Consider the following 20,857-nt stretch of genomic DNA (forward strand, 5'->3'; position numbering starts at 1 on the left):
GGGCGGAGTCTGGCATGTCTGTGGGACACTCTAGGAAGGCTCAGCAGGTGACCTGCAGCCAGGAGAGATGCCAGCTGGACAAGAAGCTTCAGAGTCATGCTGGCAGAGAACCCGTGGTGCCGAGTCCTCCAACACCGTACGAAGGACCGAGGGCATCTGAGAGAAGAGTGACCCCCAGGCTCAGGGCAGAGAGTCAGCAGACGCAAGGTGTTGGTGCAGGCTGGCCTGGGCCCCGGAGCACGTAAGGCCTCACAGGGCTGCTGGTGGGCAGGGCGACAGAGCCCACTCATCCTGAAAGGGAAGAAGGGCCACAGGCAGACAGAGCTAAGGGCAGGGCAGGGCACCTGGTTCCCCGGGTCTGTGGGTTTTAGTGGACAGCTTATGGTAAAACAGACATGAAGAGCTGAAGGTGTCGGAGCAGAGAGCAGCAAGGTTGGTGGCAGCTCAGCAAGCCCTGCCCCAGTAGGACAGGAGGCAGCTCGGGACACCGCCATTTTTGTAGGAGGCTCAGATCACAGGCATCAAAGTGAACTTCACCTGCAAACCCACCACACTGTCCGGGCCCTCCCCACTCCCTCCAGCCTTTCCTACAGGGAACAGTAGGCATAACACTGGGTCCCCTGGTCATTAAGGGCCACTGTGGATGGACTGCACCCTGCTGGCTGTTCTGTGGACTGCCCAAGATGCACCAGGCCCCCAAAGGCCACAGAGAAGGGGAACTCTCCTCAGGTAAACAAAGATATTCAATTAAAATTAAAAAATCCTGGGCCTCCCACTCGGACACTGGGCTGAGGAGTAAAATTGCCCCTGCGGGCCCAACTGGTGTCATCTGATCATCAGCTGCCACGAAATCGTGTCTCCCACCCCTCGGGACAGGGATGCTGCAAAGTCCAAGCTCCCGGCTACATGCACGCTTTATTTTTTCTAGAAAAAACATCTAGAGTTGAAGGCGGCTTTGCTGAATTGAAGTTCAAGGCTGAGCAGAACCCCACTCTGGGGGAAGCGACTGGGAGCTGGTGGGCAGGGAGCACCACAGAGAAAAGCATTGGTCACACTGACCGACCCAAGGTGCGTTCCAGGGCTGGGGGTAATCTTGTCTCCAAAATGAGTATCTTAATGATTTAAAAAGTTGATCCAAAGTGTCACCAGCACATTACATTGACCCTGCCAAGCTTATTTTTCCCCCTTTGTGATTAGCTTAATCACAAAAGAAAAAAAAAAAGCTTATTCTTCCAGCAACCTGTTGGCCGTTAATTTTTCTCCCAGGGAAATCAGCCTGGTTCACCTGGTGTGCAGCTGTCATGTCTGCTCTAGACAGCCCAGGGTGCTGGCTTAAATCCCCAGCAGCTGTGACGGCTCCCAGTCATTTCCAGAAAGGAAGGACAGCTTTTGCCACAAAGAAATCTTTGCATATAGCACATTTATCACTACAGTATTTACAGAATTTCACATTCAAAACATAACAAAATTTCTAGTAAGGACAATACAATCCACCTGCAAAGAGAATATGATTTACACATATTAACACACACACACACGCCCCAGGAAAGCCTGGCGACAGAACACAGGCCAAGAGGCTTGCAGCACTCAGGATCTGGATCTTCCCAGGAGAAACGCCAGCAGAGCCCAGGTAGTGACCACTCCACAGACTCTGTAAGACAAGGACTTGGGTCAGAAGCCTGGTTCTTCTGTGACATTGGCAGGTCTCAAAGTAGCAGGCAGACTCCCCCTTCTTCCCGCCAACCCCAGACGTCCTTCCTTCCTGGTGCCAACACTGAGCTGCTTGCTCTCTCTCAGGGTCCATGGCTCTGGGATACAAATAGTTCACCTTCCCTAGTGATTTAGATCAGAGGTTGGCAGGAGGACAAAGGGCTGTTTGGGAGGCTACCATTTCTCTTCTGCAGTGCTGTCCACTACAGACCCAGCTCCTATATAGCACACCAGAATCCTCGTAAAACTTCAGTAACTGCAAGTCTGTCTTTCGAGGGCGAATCTTGACTGTGCATGTTATGGGCCAGGCTATATAGGCAATAACCAAACAGACTCCATTTTACCCTGAGACTCCATGTCATGTAAGAAATGCTTCTGCCATGGGAAGGCCCCACCCCTGTACCCATTACTTAGCATAACATACTTGACAACACAAAACAGCAATTCTTATACAATGTCAAATTATTCTCTTTGGTTTCCATTTTTCCTGGGCAATCTACAGAGATTGATTGTCTAAACATTAGTAACCATTCTCTAATGCGTACTGAAATAGGGTCATTTTGATCCCCTTCACTTCTGCTTGCCTGCTGCTATACCAACCTGAAAAGTCCCATGAGCATTACCAATGTACCCATTGAATTGTCTCGCTAACTGCCCAATTCAGCTTCTGTGCCTGCTTGCTTGCAGTTATGTCAACCCGGATATGATTTTTGCCTTTAAATATCCTAAAACACTCAGCCTTGGGGCTGTTCCTTGCAGAGACAGTTATAACCCCTCCTGTGGGGGGCAGTCACCAGCCGGCCGGCTAAATACTCTTCAATCTGGACAAAACGGGGACTTGGTGTGTTTTCTGAGAAACCTGCCTCACAACAGTGCACACAGCTCTTCTTGGTTCTGCCACTGGCTCCTTCTCTGTCCCCACTATCACCAGGCTGGGCCATACCACAGACACATTGGCCTCCTGGTGCCTCTACCCTCCGCCTCCTCTCTAGCCTACCTCAGCAGAGAGGACAGTTGGATGGTGCCCTTCCTCTGCCCAAACCCCAAGTGATCCTCAATTCCTCCAAGTGGCCCTTACTATGCCCACTCAGACAGGACCCAGTTCCTCCTTGCCTCGTCCATCCTCGTTTGCCTATGTCAGCTCACAGTGGCTTCATCGGCCCTCAGTGAGGTGCCTCCCCAACTCAAGGACCCTGCCCTGCACTGTCCTGAGCAGCCCCCTGGCTCACCCTGACATCCTCGAGTTTTTAACACGACCCATCCTCCATCATCTCCTTTGAACAGTACCCCTCAGACCTGCCAGACCCGCTCTTCTCTCATTTTTAATAAGCACTTGCCAACTGACACATCACAAGGTCCTCTGGTTAGTACACTCACTGATTACTGCCCTTTAGTACGGAGCTCTGCGAGAGCAGGGCTTTTGTTTTACCCACTCACGAAGCCCTAGGACCAACAGTGCCCAACACTGCAGATGCTCCAGCACCTGTAGAACACCAAGTGACCCACAGTTCACTGCACTTGTCAGCAACTCCCTAACGGCCCTCACCAGTGAGCGAGCTGAGCTGAGTCAGACCCAATGGGGCCACAGGCAGAAAAGCAGCCTCCAGCCTGCCACTTACTGTAACACGCAGTTGATGTTGGGGGAATGTCTCCAGTACCGGTATAGGGAGACCTGCAGGGTCGGGTGGCACCTGTACTCCTTCAGGATACTGCGGGCACTGCCAAAAGAAGTTTGCCAAGGTCAGCCACACTGTGCGGCCACAGGGACTGCTCTTAGGCCCGAAGCAGGGGGAGGCAAAAAGGATGACATGGGGAGAGAGGAAGGACTTGGGGCCTGGGCACCTACTCCTTAAACTTATTGGTCAGGAGCAGGAACTGGCTTCGAGTGAGTCGCCTGACATCGAACTTGCAGAGATTCTGGAACTCACGGTAGACTTGCTGCTCACTGGCCCCGGGCCATCTCCTAACAGTGAGGATGAGGATGGGAGGCCGGACACTGGGATAATCTGGGCCAGAAAAATTCTAAGAAACATGAAGAACAAAAGATTTCCCACAATTTTTGCTGACATCTTATGCAATTAGATAATGTTTGAAGGGACTAGGAAAGACTGTTTGGGGCTGGGAGCAGGCAAAGAGAAGGATGGGTGGAGCGAGAACACGTGGGTTTGGGCAGAAAAACACAAGAAACAAGCAGCTTCACAGGGGTGTAAATGCCCTGTCCAGCTCTCGCACCCCTTCAGCCCAGCGACACCAGGCCACCTCCACAGGGAGTCTCTGAGCAAGGTAAGGGAGCAAAATGAAACCTACTCACGATTTTAGGGACCCCAGCTCGGATAAGATTGACTTGGTTCACGTAAGGAGCCAGCACGTTGAGGTACTGAGGGAAAGATGGCTCAGGCATGGGTCCGCTGCTGCACGGACAGAGAAGCCAAAGCGCTCAGGAATGCACTTATCCACTGTCCTCGCCATAGCCAAGGATCTGGCGACACAGGGAAACGGCTGCCTTGGGCAATTCTCCACCCCCAAGACTCGTGCCCATGTCAGTGGGCTTCCCAACTGGCTGATTTGAAAGAGCCCTCTCCAGAAAGAGCGGAGCTTCTGGAGGGTCACCCTCTGTGACAGTTTTGTGACGCTCTCTGACCAGCACTGGAGGCAGGCTCAGAGAGCGAGAAGCCTGTGAGGGGGCTCCACTTCATCATTCCTCAGCACGACTCTACTTGACCCCAAATGGCCATCCCTCGCCTGACTTTACTGGACCATCAGCCCCACCCTTCCAGGGACTAGCCCTTGTGGCAGGCCCTGGGGGAGCACTGGTCGGGAACCAGGCAGGACAGCCAGAGGCTTCTCTAGATAGAGGAGAGCTTTCAGCTGAATTGAAAGGTGCCCGCCCTTCTGCTGGAAGCTTCTTCCTGCCCAGCACACACCATCTGCCAGTGGGCACTTGGGCACTCAGACATTGCCAAACTACAGGAAGGAGGAAGGTGGGCTGGTGGAATTTTTCCCCCTGTGGAGGTGGGGAGGAGGAGGGCCTTTCTAATTTTTAGAAAAAGAAAAAAAAATTTCAGAAAAAATTCTTTGATGCATTACGAGACTCCAGACTGGTAGATTTCTCATTTAAGTTATAAAACTCACATCAACATGACATAGAACATTTGTATTTATCACATCCATTGCCAAAACTGGACAAGTATAGGTAGTTCACAGAGCACAGATCAAAGTTGCCTTGCTAAGTTAGTCCTGAGGAGCAGGCCAGAGTCTGATTAGCTCCTTCGCTGGGCCTGCCAAGTCCTAGAGCAAGGGTCCCCAGCCTGGGTCTATGGAAGGCACATGTACAGCATGCACTTGGTGCCCGTGTTGTGCCCAGTGCTGGAGGCATGGGGGATGCTGCTGTCACAGGAAACACATTCAAAATTCCAATTTGGAGTTTCATGGGGTAACAGCAAACACACCAAGCTGGGAAGCACTGAAGCAGACAACAGAACCCAAGTCAAACCCTTGGTCCCCGGACATTACTTCTCCCAGTGCCAAGAGTGGGGCAGGAGCAGCCCCACCCAGGCAGGAGGCAGGGGTGGCAGGAAAGGGCTTCTGTGAAGCAAGGCCACTGTGTTGGCTGCCACACAGGCAGAGGCTGGATGTCTACTCTCCCAGGGCTGCAGTATTCATCCTCTTTGGGGGCCCTGGGACGTCTTGGTTTCCTGACTGCTGAGTGACTGGAGGGAAAGAACACTCACCTGTGCACCCTCTGAAGGAGCAGGTGAGCCACTTTCAGAAGAACTGGAAAAAAGAAAAAAAAAAAAAAAAAGCTAGAGATGTCACAGGCCTTCTTGAAATATGCAAACTCACACTTTCTATGCAAACCAGCATGATATAAACGAGAACCTAGGGAGGGCACCCACCAAGGCCAGTCTCCCTGGAAGGACGGCAACTCTTACCTGACCCACAAAGAAAGGCATCATATGCTGCTTCATGGGGGCACTTGTTCTGGGCTGAAGCATTTTTCCATAATAAGGAGAGAGATCAAGTAAACCATTAGCAATGCACTTAGGAAAGAAGTCTCTCCACCCCCACCACCCTCACATCCACAGCAACCACAGCATGCTCGACCACCAGCTACCATGGGTGCCTTCTCCCAGCTCACAAGCCAGCTTCCCTCTGGTCCTCCCCGCATGGACAAAGCCAGGAGCCCACGACAAGGGGGAAACAGACAGCCCTGAGGCTTTCTGGGATCACACATCTTGAGGGCAGGAGTTATGCAGAGCAGGACAGGAAGACAGAGAAGGAAACCCTGAACTCCACAGCCTCCAGCCTGGGAGACCAAGGTCCAGGAAAAGCCTCAGCTCTGCCCACAGCACTCCTGTGCAAGGAGCTGGGGCTCGTGGGAACATACCATATTTTTCACATTTGCTCGCATGAACAATCACTGGTCCAGAATTCTTGGTGGGATTCAAGTTACTATTAGAGAATTAAAAATAGGATAAAGAACAACTTGCTGAAAATTCTTTCTTGTTCCCCCAAGTCCCTGACATTATAAATGTGTCTTCAACACGTGTCTTAAACATAGGTCTAGTCATATACAAATAAGGTCTTGGTAACTAGGCAACAGGACAGGTGACAGATCAGCAGTGTTAGAGGCTCCAACTGGATCATCCTTGGCATTCAGGAAACGCTTAGCCTGAACCCAGCCCAGAGAAACAGAGGAGCCATCTCTGCCCTCTGGAGCTTGCCATCTAGTGGCCTGAGTGACGAGTACAGAGACAATCACGTCTTCCCCCCATAAAGGCAATGCCGAGGAGTAGACGGTGCACTCTGGGCCACTTTGGCCTAGAGGCATTAGGAAGGCAGTGGTGCAGGAGAGAGGAGGCAGAGCCAGGGGCACAGAACCAGGACACACTGCGCAAAGTGTGGCCAAGGCCCACAGTGGAGGCAGGGCCAGGCAGAGAAGGAGCTCAATGACACGTGGGGGCCTCAGGGAGTGCCAGAGACTCAGCCACGAACAGAACTCAACCTGTGATTTTAAAGACCACGCAAGTGGCGGTATGGGAAATGAAGTGGGGCAGGCCACAGGCTGGGATACCAGTGAGGGCTACCACCACAATTAGAATGGAAAATAAAGGCCTGAACAACAGCAGTGACCCCGAGAATGAAGAAGGGGAGACTTTAAGAAGATTTATGGAGCAACATCAACTAGACTTGGCTGATAAGACACAGGCGGCCCAGCTCTGGGACACTCGGCTCTGGGGTGTGAAAGCAGCGACAGCATCCAACAGTGAGGAAACCATCCCACCCATCTTTCAGAATCTGTGTGCTTCCTCTCTCTGAGCCCAACTTCCTTGCCTGTAAGGCAGGCATGGCGACCATGCCCACACTACAGGATTAGACAGACCGTCAACAATGATGGACAGCATTTAAGAAACATGGAGTGAGGGCGAACCAGTGTCCTAGTCCCTGTGGTGGATAAGCTCATTTAATCCTCACAAAGACCTTATGAGGTGAAACTAAGGCACAGGGAGATTCAACAATTTTCTGCAGGTAACTTGCAAAAACCAGTGAGGCTGGTTAAACTGGGATTTAAGCCAAGGAAGACTAGAACCAGAGCCTGTGTATTAGAAGACAAAACAAAACCCTCTCTGGTCCCACCTCTTCACACAGGCTCCCAGTATCATGTCTGGTGCTACAAAGACAGCAGATACCCAGGCACAGGGATGAGATGGAGGAACTGAGATCAATGTGAAATCGAAGGTGCTGCAGGTCAAGAAGGCAGCTGGTACATGAAGTGCCCCAAGGCTGAGGAGGTCCAGACCACAGTGCACCCAGGTGGCAGCAGCTGCAGAAAGGGAGTAGGTGAGGCCCCCCTGGGACTGAGCAAGAGGAGATGGAGCCCATGAAATGAACTGAGTAATGCTCATGGAAAGGGTGAAAAATCCACATGCACCCATACGTCCACCCCTGCACATGTGCACCCACCCCAGCCAGAAAAGAGAATCCAGGAGGGGATATGAGCCAGAAGAAGGAGGGAGAGGACAAGGGTCTCAAATGCCCCAGTGAAGCAAAAACCTGTCCAGGACTATATGCCACGTCTTGTCCCTTACGTACACCATTCTACCATCTTAGACCAGAGGCGAGCCTGCCCTGGTAGGCTAAGCCAGCGCAGGGTAAGGCGTCATGTGAGAGAACCCCTGACAGCACTGGACAGAGGGAAGGTGGAGGCCTCTGAAGGGACTCGCTGCACAGAAAACAGGTGCCACATCTCTTGAGTAACACGGGTGCGCTGCAGGCGGCCCCCCAGCACTGACTCTCCTAGAGTGAAGAGGTGACGACCCTCCCACTCCACCTGCCCCATCCCATGTTTTCCACTACAGGCATGGAGGGCACCATGCAGTCACAACAATAGCCAAACAAAAGGGATTCTGTTTGATTTTGAGTTTTAAGTGCTAATGCCGAGAGAAACCAGAGAAACCGAGGGAGAGGCTAAAGGGAAGGACAGGTGAGCGGGAGGCTGCAGAGAGGACGGAACCAGAAGGGCAGAGGGCCACTGCGGGGAAGCAAGCCCCGGCTGCCCGGCACACATGGAAGGGCTTGGGTCTGCTGGTGACGATAGACGTGAGAAAGATGGCAAAACAAAAGTGCTCCCGAGGGCAGGCAGGGGCTGAGGGCTTTCTTCCCATCTTTGGCCTTATTCTTGGAAACGGGGGCCAAGAGGGCTGCAGAGACGGGCTGAGGCAGCAGGACCTGGAGGGGACACCAGCTCCAGGAAGCGGTGCCGTGGCGGGGAAGAGCACCCACCAGACCCGAGGGATCTTGAGCCACACAGCAGCTGCAGCCACAGGCCCCCTGCCCCAGAACCAGCTCCAGAAGCGCCCCTCACCTGCTCAGCACTTCGTACACCTCCGAGAGATTGGAGACCCGTGGGAAATGCAGTTCCTGCAATTGTGGAGAACAAATCAGCGAGAAAAAGAACACTGTGCTGTCGTCCATCTGCTTCAGGTCTTGTCCAGTAGCCGCCGAAGTGTCCTAGAGAACCCCACGCCCACCACCTCTTCCTTCTCCTCCAGCGTCCCGACTGCCTTTACTCCTCAAGTGCAGGGCCAGGGACCCAGATCCTGGGGTTCCCCAGAGGGCTTCCCACAGTCCAGGCTGGGAACGACTGCCCACCACCACCTCACACCACCTCCCTCCGCAGATGAGCATAGGGGTCTAGAAATACGGAACCCGAGGCGCTCCAAGGAGGCCTGGACACTTGTGGAATACCAGGCATTCTAGAACGAGAGGGACGGGGAGTGCTCGGCCTCGGAGTCCTAGGAGTTCATCAAAGCTAGAAACCCATGAAGTACAAAAACCAGAGCCTTTCTGGACAAAGAGGGACCAAGGGACCCACTCCTATTTTTGTGGCTTTTTTTCTTGAATGGCTCAATCTATCACCCTAAGGCTTGATTCCCCCCCCCCCCATAAAGTGCAACTGAACCCAGGGGGGCTTTACCGATTACACTCACAGACCTGTTATTATTTGAGATGGGTCCCAAGTTGCTTAGGCTGCCTTAAATTTACAATCCTCCTGCCTCAGCCTTTTGAGTCACTGGGATCAGGGTATATGCCACCACGCCTGGGCCTTTTTGTTTTTGAGGTAGGGTCTCACTCAGTTTGCCCAGACTGGCCTTGAACTTCCGATCCTCCTGCCTCAGCTTTCACCACACCTGGAACCTAAGGCTTCAAGACACCGATCCAATCCCCTTTCTCTGGTCCCCGATTTCTAAGAAGCCTTTAAAACAGTTGGGCCCTTCCATTTCCCGTGTGTAGAGGACAACAACCCAGACTACATGACAGTCACCTGGGGAGCTTTCAAAACAGCCTGGCCCCATTGCAGACCACACAGGAAGCTAACAGGGGCTGGAGGCAGTTTGTGACTAACCTAGTGATTCCAACTCACTGTCCCCAGAGAAGCCATGATCTCGCACTTAGCAAAGATGGTTTCTCAAGACTTTGAGAGGGGACCCTTCTACCCTCATGTACTTTGATCATGTTGTAAATGTTTATGAAAAATAGATCAGGTTCTGAATCAAATCATTGCACTGTCCACTCTAACACATCCCAATTATATACAAATGAGTCAAAACCTGGGAGCTTGAATGGGGGAAGGAAAGAAATGACAACTAGTGTGATGAACAACCATAGGTGACAAAATATGAAAGGAAACGGATACCGATTTTTACCGATTTTATAAGAGTTCAAGGAGAGTTTTTGAAAAGTGTTATTAGTGTGGACACAATTATCTTTTAATCAAGCAATTTCATTCATTACCTTCCAGATATCCTTTGTCACATTCTTGGTATCAATGAGAACAGGAAACAGGTCATGGATATTCTGCTTAAACTGATCATAGCTTTCTGAGGGGAAAGATCCAGGGAGTGAGTTTGTTGGTAAAATGGGAAGGAACCACCATCTAACCTAGCTTGCCACCAACGCCAACTAGTAAAGCAAATGAAACAAAATAGAAATTGAAAACCACCTTATTTCTGACCATTGAGGATTTTTTAATCTCAAGCTACCCTCACCACTTACAGGTGTAAAGAACAAGAGGTTCTAAACTCAAGATATCCTCTAATGCAGTTTAAGAAGCTCTAGCCAATGGGATAAGAGAGGGAGAAATGGTGTTTTGGAAAGGCAGATAAAAGAAAAATCATTTATAAATGACTGTTCAGAGAATATCCAAGAAAAATCAACTAAAAGTCATTTGATGAGAAGTATACTGATAAAGGGGGAAAAACTATTAACTGACAAATTCAAAGTTATACCTGTATGTAGTTTAAAAGAGGTTTAGTGCAAACAAACCAAACCCACAACACAGACCTCCCAAACGAGGGGCCCTGTAGCCCTCTTCCTGCCACCATATCCCCTAGTCCACAGGGCAGCCACTTCAGTCCTCCTCCCTCAGGTCTCATGCCCCTGTCTCCACAGGACTCCTACGTGCCGTGATGGGGCACCTGCGGCTGATCACCGCTTCCAGCTGTCCCCACCCCATAGCACAAACTCCCCACAGGCCTGCCTGCACCACCCTGGGGCGCCCTCACGAGGGGTGCTGTGGCAGCCAGGTGCCTCTTCTTTTCCTGCACTGTCTCCCTGCTGTGAATACTCTGTCCCACAGTTTGCTCAGGTTTTTGTTGAGTGTACACTGTTAATTTTACCCCTAATCCTCCTCTAATTCTCTCAATATGCTCAGATCAACTACGGAAAGGTGACACAGCCACAAGACAGCATCACATGACATTAAAAATGTCATGCAATAGGTTTAGTAGGTTTTTAATGACATAATACTTCCAAATACAAAACCAAATGTATATGATTAAATATGATTTCTGATTTTGCCAAATTTTACACAATGGGCCTGAGCATCTTCAGGAATAGAGGAAGGATACCAATGCAAATTTAGGTTTTTCTTCCTTGAGGAAGTCTCTGGTCTTGTCTCTGAGAAGATGGTAACAGATCTGAGGACTGGACCCTGCTGCACCTCTGTTGACACTGGGAAGTACAGGCCAGGTGGCAAATAGAGATACAGGAAGGAGATGACAAGTCTGTCCCTACCTGGGAGAGGTCTGAAGAACTTCTCATGGAGATGCAACAGATCCATCATCATATTATGCCCCACTAAGGGCTACTTGGAGTAGATCAGCAGGTGAGAGAAATGAAATTTTAAAAATTATAAAAGACACCAAAGACTAAGATTCTTGTGAAGGATGCATCTTTGGAACCCACTGCCATTGTTGTCACGGGACTGTTTCATCCTCTCTGTCTTATGTGAGGGAGTGGGACTGCTTGGGGGAGGTCAGTGGAGGGTGGGGCAGGACAGACTCAAGGAAGGACTTAAGCAGGGTTCCCTGCTGTGAAGCAGACAGCTCTTTCAAGAAACTTTAGGTAATTACTGGAATCCCTGTATTACAGGAAGAGGCAAAAAAAAAAAAAAAAAAGTGATTTCTTGTGGAGAGCCTTTCCCCACACTAACCCATCACGATTTGGTTAGGTCAAGGAAGCCAGTTATCAAGGAGAAGAAAGGACTCGTCTTAAGAAATCAGATTTTACTGTTGAAGAATCCTTCAACATCTGGGCCAGAAATACAGAAGACTGTGAAAGTCCAAGAAAAGAGATTTTTTCCCTACCTTCTGGGCTTTCACCAGCATCTGGAAAAAAACAGAAAAACCCCTCGCAGAGAGGAGAATCTGCTCCTTCCAACAACTGGCTCGATCACAAGAGGCGTTCTCAAGATACCAGCGATGCTGCCGACTCACCTTCTTCACCACCACCTGACATGAAAAATAGACAAATAACAAAGCAGGGGACAAGCCTTTTAGAGAGGCTGGATTTGGGTGGGTGAGAGAGGCAATGAAGCCACTAAGGACAGCCCATTTCAAGGGAGGACTCACGCCCTGATCTTTCAGCATCGTCCAGATATTGGGGAGGGCCTGCCTCAGCACCAATTGGACCTCAAAGGCCTGGAACCCTGTGGGGCAAACACAAGGCACGACTGAGTGGCACAGCCCTTCCTCTTCAAGAGCCCCAAGAAGACGGGCTGGGGTGGTGGCTCAGTGCAGAGCACTTGCGTAGCATGTGTGAGGCCCTGGGTTCAATCCTAAGCACCAGATATAAATAAAGGTACTGTGTCCGTCTACAACTTAAAAAAAAAAAAAAAAAAAAAAGAGCCCCAAGAAGAAAAGAAATGCAGAGATTGGAGCTGTGGATCACAGCAAAAGGCAGGTCGTAGAGGTGTCTAAGCTCACCAGCCACATGACAGAGCATGCAGGGCCTGTGGTGACATTCTAGGGCAGCATTTTCAAAGTTTTTGACCTCAAAGATGATTTTAAGTTGGAGACACCAAAGTTTGTTTTTGTTGGATACAGCCACTGATGTTAACTATTTTAGAAATTAAAACCTTCAAATCAAAAAAACATGGAATCTTCTTCTAAAACAAACAAAAAACCCCATATACAATAACAAAAGTAAAATTCATAAAAAGAACTACTTTACAAGACAAAAAACATCATGATATATTATTTTACATTTTTGCAAACTTTAATATTTGGCTGCAATTGTATCTGCTTTTGCACTCATGATGTGTTACTGAAATGTGACAAAATCCCAGTCTCTGACACAATGAAGTATTACCAGCCTTGTCAGATGACTCTGGGTGTTCTATAACACAAAGTAAGATTTTGGCATGTGGTAACTTCTTAAAACCTCAGCTGTCACAAAGAATCTGAAACCACTGTTAATGGACTTTCTAGCACTATTACTTTAAAATCCTCTGGCCTATTTCACACCTTGAATGCATTTAAAAAAAAATTTTTTTTAGTTGTAAGTAAATAATACCTTCATTTATTTTTATGGTGCCAAAGATCAAACCCAGTGCCTCACATGTGCTAGGCAAGTGCTCTACCACTGAGCCACAACTTTAGCCCCTGGAATGCATTTTTTATTCATGATTTTGTAACATCATGCATTGGTTATTTGGAAACACTAGTTTGCAGAGTCATGTAGATCCTCCAAATATTCACACATTTCACTAACAATAACCACAAAAGATACCTGTATAACTGACTATCTGACCACTATTCTTATCAGAAAGGTCTGTGTTGGGAAGCTGTCAAGCTTATGGTAGCAGATGCAAGTTCAAAACTTGGTTATCTTTCATAACTACTGTTATTACTATGCATTATTTTCCCTAAAGGGTCAGGCTTACTTTTTCCATTTGGAAAATAAATGCAAAATCCCAAGTTCAAACAGTCAGATCTTTCTAGAAAGAAAATGATATTCACTTGGGGGCGGGGTGCAGATCCAGCTCTTTATTAAAAAAAAACAAAACAAAAACAAAAACAAAAAAAAAACACCCACACTCAAATGCTCTTCAAATGTTCTTCCTTCGCCCCACCACTGGGTGGGGGTATGCACCAGCACAGCTGCAGAGTGCTTTTCTGCATGCTATGTTCACATAGGATACTTACAGATGACCTAAAAAAAGGCTGAGACTTAGTTAGCACTCATACCACTTCCTCACCAAGCAGCTCCTTAAGCCAAATCGGCTTTTTGCACTGAGAGCAAGTGGCAGTAAAGAAAGCATGATGTGGGGCTCCTGCCTTAATCTGTGCTGAGGTGCTGGCAGGTGTAACCCCCACTGCTATGGCACCAGGGGAAAAAATGGTACAAAAACAGCAAGTCATAGTCAAGTGATATACTTTGATATAGAGCACTCAGGATAGGATGAACAAGATGGCTCTGAAACGTGACTTCCTTGGCCTTGAAATTCAATGTTGGTTGAAAAGCTTTCCGACTTTCTGATTTCTGAATTCTGAAGCTTTATCTGACCCCAAGGACTGGGCACCTACTAAGTAAATGCATTAGACTCAGTTGAGAGGCATTTGGGACCAGGATCTTTGGGAAAGAGAATGGGTCCCCCAACTCCTGTCACGTAACCATGACCCAACACTCCCAGTATGGAAGGAGCAGCCTCTTGCCTACCAGCAATACCAGGCAGAGTTATCCGGTCACCTTCCTCAGCTAGGTCCAGCCATCGTGTCACCTCATCAATCACCACTTTGATTTGGTCTTTATCCAGAGAGCTGAAAATGGGCACATGAAAATGCAAATGTTGGAGAAAACCATGCCAGAATCACAAGACTACGCTAACAAGAGGTTTCAGGAGCTCCTGGTTTTCACATCATGAGCTCACGAAGAAAACAGATGAGCTGGATGCAGTTGATTGATTGAGCCTACAAACCCAGCAGCTTGGGAGGCTAGAGCAGGAGGATCATGAGTTCAAAGCCTCAGCGATTTGGCAAGGCCCCATCCCTAAATAAAATATAAAAAAGGGCTGGGGGGGGGGGGTGCTGGGGTTGTGGCTCAGAGGTAGAATGCTCGCCTAGCATGTGCGAGGCCCTGGGTTTGATTCTCAACACCACATAAAAACTAAAGTACAAGTACTGTGTCCAACTACAACTAAATAAATAGTGTAAAAAAAAAAAAAAAAAAGGGGTGGGATGTGGCTCAGTGGTTAAGTGCCCCCGAGTTTGATCCCCAGTACCAAACAACAACAAAAGACCAAAACAAGATCACTGTTCTTCCATCTTTTCATACAGAAGGCAGGCAACTTCCTGGCCTTCGTTCTTCACAGGTTCCTAGAGCTCATGTGATCCCCACCTGTCACACTAGGAAAGGAAGTGGCTCTAACCAGCACTAAAGGCCACTGTCAGGACTGTCTTCTTTGTAAGGCTTCCAGAGGCAGGAACACCCGCTGGGAGCATAAGGAAAAGGAGGACTTTGGCAAACCCTCGGCTCCTTGTTAGAAATGTAAGGACATAGTGTTCTTTGAAGTGAGGAAAGCTCTTTCTCCAACATTTGAAAATGTCAGATTTAAGAAAAAAAATTTTTTTGTCCCTTAGGAAATCCTACATTTTTATATTAAAATCAGGAACAAGGACAATAACAAAACAACAAAGAAGCTCTCCAACATTACACAAGATCATTACCTGGACCATGCAGTCATCATATTTCAGAGTTATAAGCTATCGAGTTGACGGCCCTTCTTGCTAAAGGTGAAGAATCTAAAGCCCAAAAGGCTTAAATGACTCGTTCAACAACTGGTCAACAGTACTGACCGACAAGAACCCGGGTGGCCAGTTCCATTGCCACCCTGTGCAATGGTCACTCCTGACCATAGTGCAGACAGTATGAGGCTGCAATGTGTGGGACAGGCACAGGAGCCAAAGCAAAGAGGTAGCAATCTTGCCCTTGATGGGGCTGAGGAATGTCATACAAGTCTCGCACATAGCAGGGTCAGGCATGCTGGGGGACACAGCCAAGCCAAGGAGGCCCAAGTCCAGAGTCAGTGCCTGGAATGACTGGCACAGTCAGGGCTATGTGCGAGTTAGCCTTGAAAAGCCCTCAGAGCATACTGGACACTAACAGACCATCTCACAGCAAGTCCAACAGAGCGGAGTTTCCCCTCTGGCACTAGAATGGAAATCTTGGTGAGTTAGCAAACTGAGTCAGCTTCTGTTTTTTTCATTGTTAAATGCTAAAAATCATGCTTGAAGCAGTGAGGGATTTATACAGGAGCTGAAAGGGGGGTGGAAACAGGATTGCCTTTCCTCACCTCAGGTGGAGGATCCCCAGCACCAGCAGCCACACCGTCTGGCTGAGCAAAGGAGGCTGATGCAGTTACCACAACATATGGATGGTTCAAGGTCACCACACTCCTGGAACCAGCACAGACCCCACAGGACACAGCAGCAAAGAAACCAAGAGGCACTTAAAGAAACACACCCTACCTGCGAACTCTCCAGTTCCCTGTCAGGATGTTGTGCTTAATTTTTTTCTCCTGTTCTTCATTCATATATGGGATTCCATTTTTAAGAAACTAAACACAGAAAACAGAAACTAGTGAGAGTCATCCTCCAAGCCACAAAGGAAGGGGAAGGGGAAGAAGAGGAGTGTATAACCACACCACCCCAAATGCACCCCATCTCAGGAGATAAGCAGGGTCAGGCCTACTTAGTATCTCACGGGAAAAACGGGAAGAGAAAAAGGGTCCTGTGGGCCCATTAGACTGGACTTTCAACCTGCCTCCTCCCCTCCTCCAATGCCATACCTTGTTATAGTTGAAGCCGTACTGATTCAAAAACTGAACACTAGAAGCCTGGAAAGAGAATTCTGAATCCAAAATCCCAAATGTTGTAGGGAAGAGAAAGAAGTTATATGAATGGGCTACATACCTATAAAAACATAAGAAAAAATCAAAGGCATTTAAAACACACACACACACACACACACACACACACACCCTGACTCATTAAGCAGCTTCAGAGTAGATTCTTTCTTTCATCCATTTAGGAAAAACTGTGCTTCAGATACTTTGCCTGGCACTGAGAGCCAAAGAACAAAAGCAGTGATCCTACCCTCAGAAAATGTTCTGCTACAGAAACAGGCTCTCAATAAAACCACCAGGGCTGCAGGAGCCACCCCATAAGGGAGTACCCTTCCACACTCCTGGAACCAGCTAGTACCTGTGAGCTAGCAGGCAGTTCAGACAGCATCACAACACACACAGTATTAACTGCTCTCGTGAAGGTGCACAAGAGACAATGGAAAAGTGGACAGGAGCGTATAAGGTACCAGGCAGGGGTGGCGGAAAAGGCCTTGCAGAAATGGTACCTTTCAGGAGAGACCTGGAGGTAAGCTGGAATCTGCAGAGGACAGAGCCAGTGGAAGAGCCAGAAGTAGGAGAAAACAGAGTGTCCAGGACAAAATGACTCAGATACCAGGGAAGAATATGAAGGGGAGATAGATGTAGAACACAGATGAGCAAAAGCCCTGCTTTGCAAAAGCTCTTTATACGTACTTGTTGAACTCTCCTTCGATACTGGAAAATACAGACAATCCTAGAAGAACAATAGCGGAAGTAATGAATACTAAGAATAAGCTCCCCGAGGTGAACACAGAGCCCAAACATTTCCAACAGGACTTTGCATCCACAGATACTATGTGGGTGGCAGGACAGAATAAGATCCTTACAGAACGAGACAAGAGTTGAAGCTGGGTGCAATGACACGCCTGTAATCCCAGCAGCTCAGGAGGCTGAGGCAGGAAGATCCCAAGTTCAAAATCAGACTCAGCAACTTAGTGAGGCCCTGTCTCATATCTCACAATAAAAAATAAAAAGGGTTGGGGAGGTAGCTGAGTGGTTAAATGCCCCTGGATTAAGTCCCCAATATCCTCCTATCCCCCCACAAAAAAGACAACTGTGGCCTGTTCTTCAAACAGTATTTAAAAAAAAAAAAAAAATCAATTTTCATAGTTTTAAAACTAACCAGAGGGGGAGGGGGGAGGGTGGATGATGGGAAAGGCAGCGGAGCACAACAGACACTAGTATGGCAATTTGTAAATCAATGGATGTGTAACTGATGTGAATCTGCAATCTGTGTATGGGGTGAAGGTGGGAGTTCATAACCCACTTGAATCAAAGTGTGGAATATGATATGTCAAGAAATTTGTAATGTTTTGAACAACCCACAATAAAAAATTAAAAAAAAAAAAAAAAAAAAACTAACCAGAGGAAACACCAAAACCCATAAAGTAAGTCTTATAAATTTAACAGCTTTTAAATGACTATTACCAAAAGATAAAAGAAAAATTCAAAATGGTGTGTGTGTTGGGGGGTGAACAACAGAACATAACCAAGAGCACCAAGAGTCCACACTTTTCAGAGATCACACAGTTAGGAGAAACAGCAAAGGACAAGGGTAGGGAGGAAAACAGATGTCCAGCGTCATCCATAGTGAAAGCTAGTCAGTAGACTCTGGCCCAAAGTCTGCTTTTATGAAAAAGCTTTTTACAGGAATAGGGCCATGCTCATGGGTTTATATGTTCTGTACAGCTGATTTCACATTACAAGGGTAAGATTGAATAGCTGTAACAGAAATCACATTGTCTGCAAGATCAAAAATATTCTCTATGGAGCCCTTTATAGAAAAGGTTGTCAACATTTCTATCATAAAATGTAAACAGACTAACAATCATTTTTCCTTTACCAGGTGGACAAAAGTTGCAGACTGATAACACCCAGTGTTGGAGAAACAGACAAATTCGCTATTAGTGTAAACAACGAAAACTTAGCGAGGGCTGGGGGCGTAGCTCAGTGATAGAGCCCTGCGTTTACAACACAATGCTAAACTACGTATCAATAATTCAATATTCTAACACATACTGTAACTTTGCAATTCCACTGCTAGAAGTATCTCAGATGCATATACTCACAAAAGTACAGGATCATATATATAAACACCAAGAGTCAGTGCAAGTCTAATTGTACACAAATGTAATTGAAACATGCTTATTAGCAGATTAACAGATACATTGATAGTTTGTAATACTATGTGCTGTTAAAAAATGAACATGTTTGTATGTGCTGATATATAGATCTCCAAACCCCAAACTCCACGAAGTAAAAACAAAGGGAAAAACAAAATATTTGTAATATAATCATATGTCCAAAATCATACACCCATTTTTAGTTGAAAGACGACGGAACAAGGAACAACAGTAATTGTTACTTAATGTTGGTTAAATTTTCTGCTTACTCCAAAGTGTTGGATCTAAAGCCAAAAACAGAAGAATACAAAAATGATAGCCAATGGCTTTGACACTTTTTCAAACACATTTTCACGAATAGGAAACAAAGACAATATCTTCTTAACAGATTCATAACGAAGAGATGACCATCAGACTCACCAATCTGACAGATGGTAAACTGCTGAACACTCTGGCGGGTCTTTAGGTACCACTCGGATGGCAAATCAAAAAGACTGAAAAAACAGGCATCAACAAGATCTGGTCAAGATACTAGGGCTCCAGAGCAGGCTCACTTGGCCACTCAACCAGGGATCACATCTTTTCCTTATTACAGAAACTAGGGAATACTACCAGCATTAGGGGACTAATACTAGGTCCCACAGGTGGGAGCAACCCACACAAACTGACCTGCCCCACCCAGGGAAGCCAACCCTGCGCTGCTGAGAATCATGTTGGTCTGGCTGGGGGACACAGGCCAGCCAGCTCTTTGGGCTTTAAGACAGCTTTAGCTTTACCTGATCTGCTGCGGTCCGGAAAGGCTAGAACGAAGGCCAGTGAACTCTATGTCCAGACCTAAGGGGGAGGCAAAAGATAGAGGAGTCCCCAAGCACAGGGCAGACACCACTCCACGGTGTGGATGCCACAGGTGGCCTAAGCACGTCGCTCATTTTGTGTTCAAGAGGCCAGGTGGGGGCAAAAAGGGAAAATGGAGGAAACCGAGGCAAGGACCAGCCAAACCATGGGGGTTGTACCTGGACCTCAGGGAGTCTGGCCCATGACATCAGGGCTCTCAACACTCAATTGAGCGCTCCCTATCGCCCCCCTGCCTGCGGGCGTAAGAAGTCCGCCTGTCCCTCCGAGGGGCAGGGGCCCCTTTGAGCCCCCTGCGGCCTGGCCACAACCGTATCCCACCTGTGCTACCCCTTCCTCCAGCTGGTCCAAGGCACTCTGGTGACCGGGCCCGCAGTCCCCGATACCTTACCCACAAAATCCGCGTCCTGGACGAGCTCCTGCAGCAAGGGGAGGTTCTGCTCAAACTCCTCTGCGCCCAAGTCCATGGCCGCTGGGCCGAGGGCGCCAGTGAGGCCACGTAGTACCCACGCGCTTCCGTTGCGCGGGGCCTTAAAGGGCTCGCGCACGTGGAAACCCGCCCACCCCGCGCGGCAGCCGCATAGCCTGCACCTGCCCACCGGCCTAGAGCCTAACTTGCTCCCAAGGTGAAGGTCGTTTGCAAAGAAGAGCTGCCTGTTAGACTGAAGGTGGCCTTGGCGCCCAGATTGTCTAGCACTCGCCTACTCCCTGTGGCAATTCTCACCTCCACGCCTACACCCAAGGGAGACCCTGTTTTTGTTAGCTAATTTTCACTCACTAGTACACAATCTTTCTTACACGTCTTCCCTTTAATTCTAGGTTTCTATGTGAACACCCTTCTTCAAATCTTTGAGGGAATAATAATAATCTGGAAGTTTGAACGTCCTCACAGGGATATTTATTTATCAAAAGGGACTAGTAAACCATTGGATGCTGAAAGTCTCAACATAAGTCACACTGTTAAGAGAGTTGGTGCAAAGACTTGTCTTTCAAAAATTACATTGCATATTCAGATTGATGGCATTTCATTTTTAAATAAATGTGTAATTGGTGAACACACCTAAAAATTGGGAAAATTATGCTTTCAAAGCCACCTTAATTACTTAAGCAATTAATTTTCCCCAGGTAGCTGGAAACAGTTAACACTTTGCTTCCTCTATTAATCACTTCACAGCAATCTGAGCACACACTACCCCTCCTTTCCACTTCCATTTGCAATTCCTCAGGGCACCTTTAACTCTCAAATTTGCCTCTCCAAACACTGGGAATCAAGGGCCCCAAAGAGTTTATTAGCATTTGCCCTCTTATCCTAAGATTCTAAGTTTAGACAGATAGTGACATCTCCCACTTTAAAAAAACAGCCCCACAATCTGAGCAGCAAGTAACTCTCACTGGGATCACTCATCATGAGACGATGCAGTAATAAGTGCTTTACACAATCATCAGA

General features: G+C 47.9%; 1 protein-coding gene across 1 annotated transcript; it reads right to left on the bottom strand.

The window, feature by feature from the left end:
• Nucleotides 1-957: 957 nt before the first annotated feature.
• On the bottom strand, nt 958-20,758 carry Pnldc1 (PARN like ribonuclease domain containing exonuclease 1). The gene is made up of 19 exons (XM_058580956.1): nt 19,802-20,758; nt 19,335-19,392; nt 18,979-19,052; nt 17,090-17,129; nt 16,340-16,463; nt 16,020-16,108; nt 14,212-14,312; nt 12,123-12,199; nt 11,859-12,002; nt 11,287-11,356; nt 10,006-10,091; nt 8,576-8,631; nt 6,098-6,162; nt 5,643-5,696; nt 5,442-5,484; nt 4,022-4,121; nt 3,557-3,732; nt 3,330-3,428; nt 958-1,651 (listed from the first exon to the last, which is right to left on the bottom strand). Exons 1-19 carry the CDS (start codon nt 19,875-19,877, stop codon nt 1,588-1,590), a joined length of 1,596 nt encoding a protein of 531 aa, XP_058436939.1. The 5' UTR covers nt 19,878-20,758; the 3' UTR covers nt 958-1,587.
• Between the last annotated feature and the right edge of the window lie 99 nt (nt 20,759-20,857).

The sequence above is a fragment of the Marmota monax genome, unplaced genomic scaffold (assembly GCF_021218885.2).
Source record: "Marmota monax isolate L192 unplaced genomic scaffold, Marmota_monax_Labrador192_F-V1.1 WCK01_AAM20220418_F8-fsc00083, whole genome shotgun sequence".
In the NCBI taxonomy this organism is placed as follows: Eukaryota; Metazoa; Chordata; class Mammalia; order Rodentia; family Sciuridae; genus Marmota; species Marmota monax.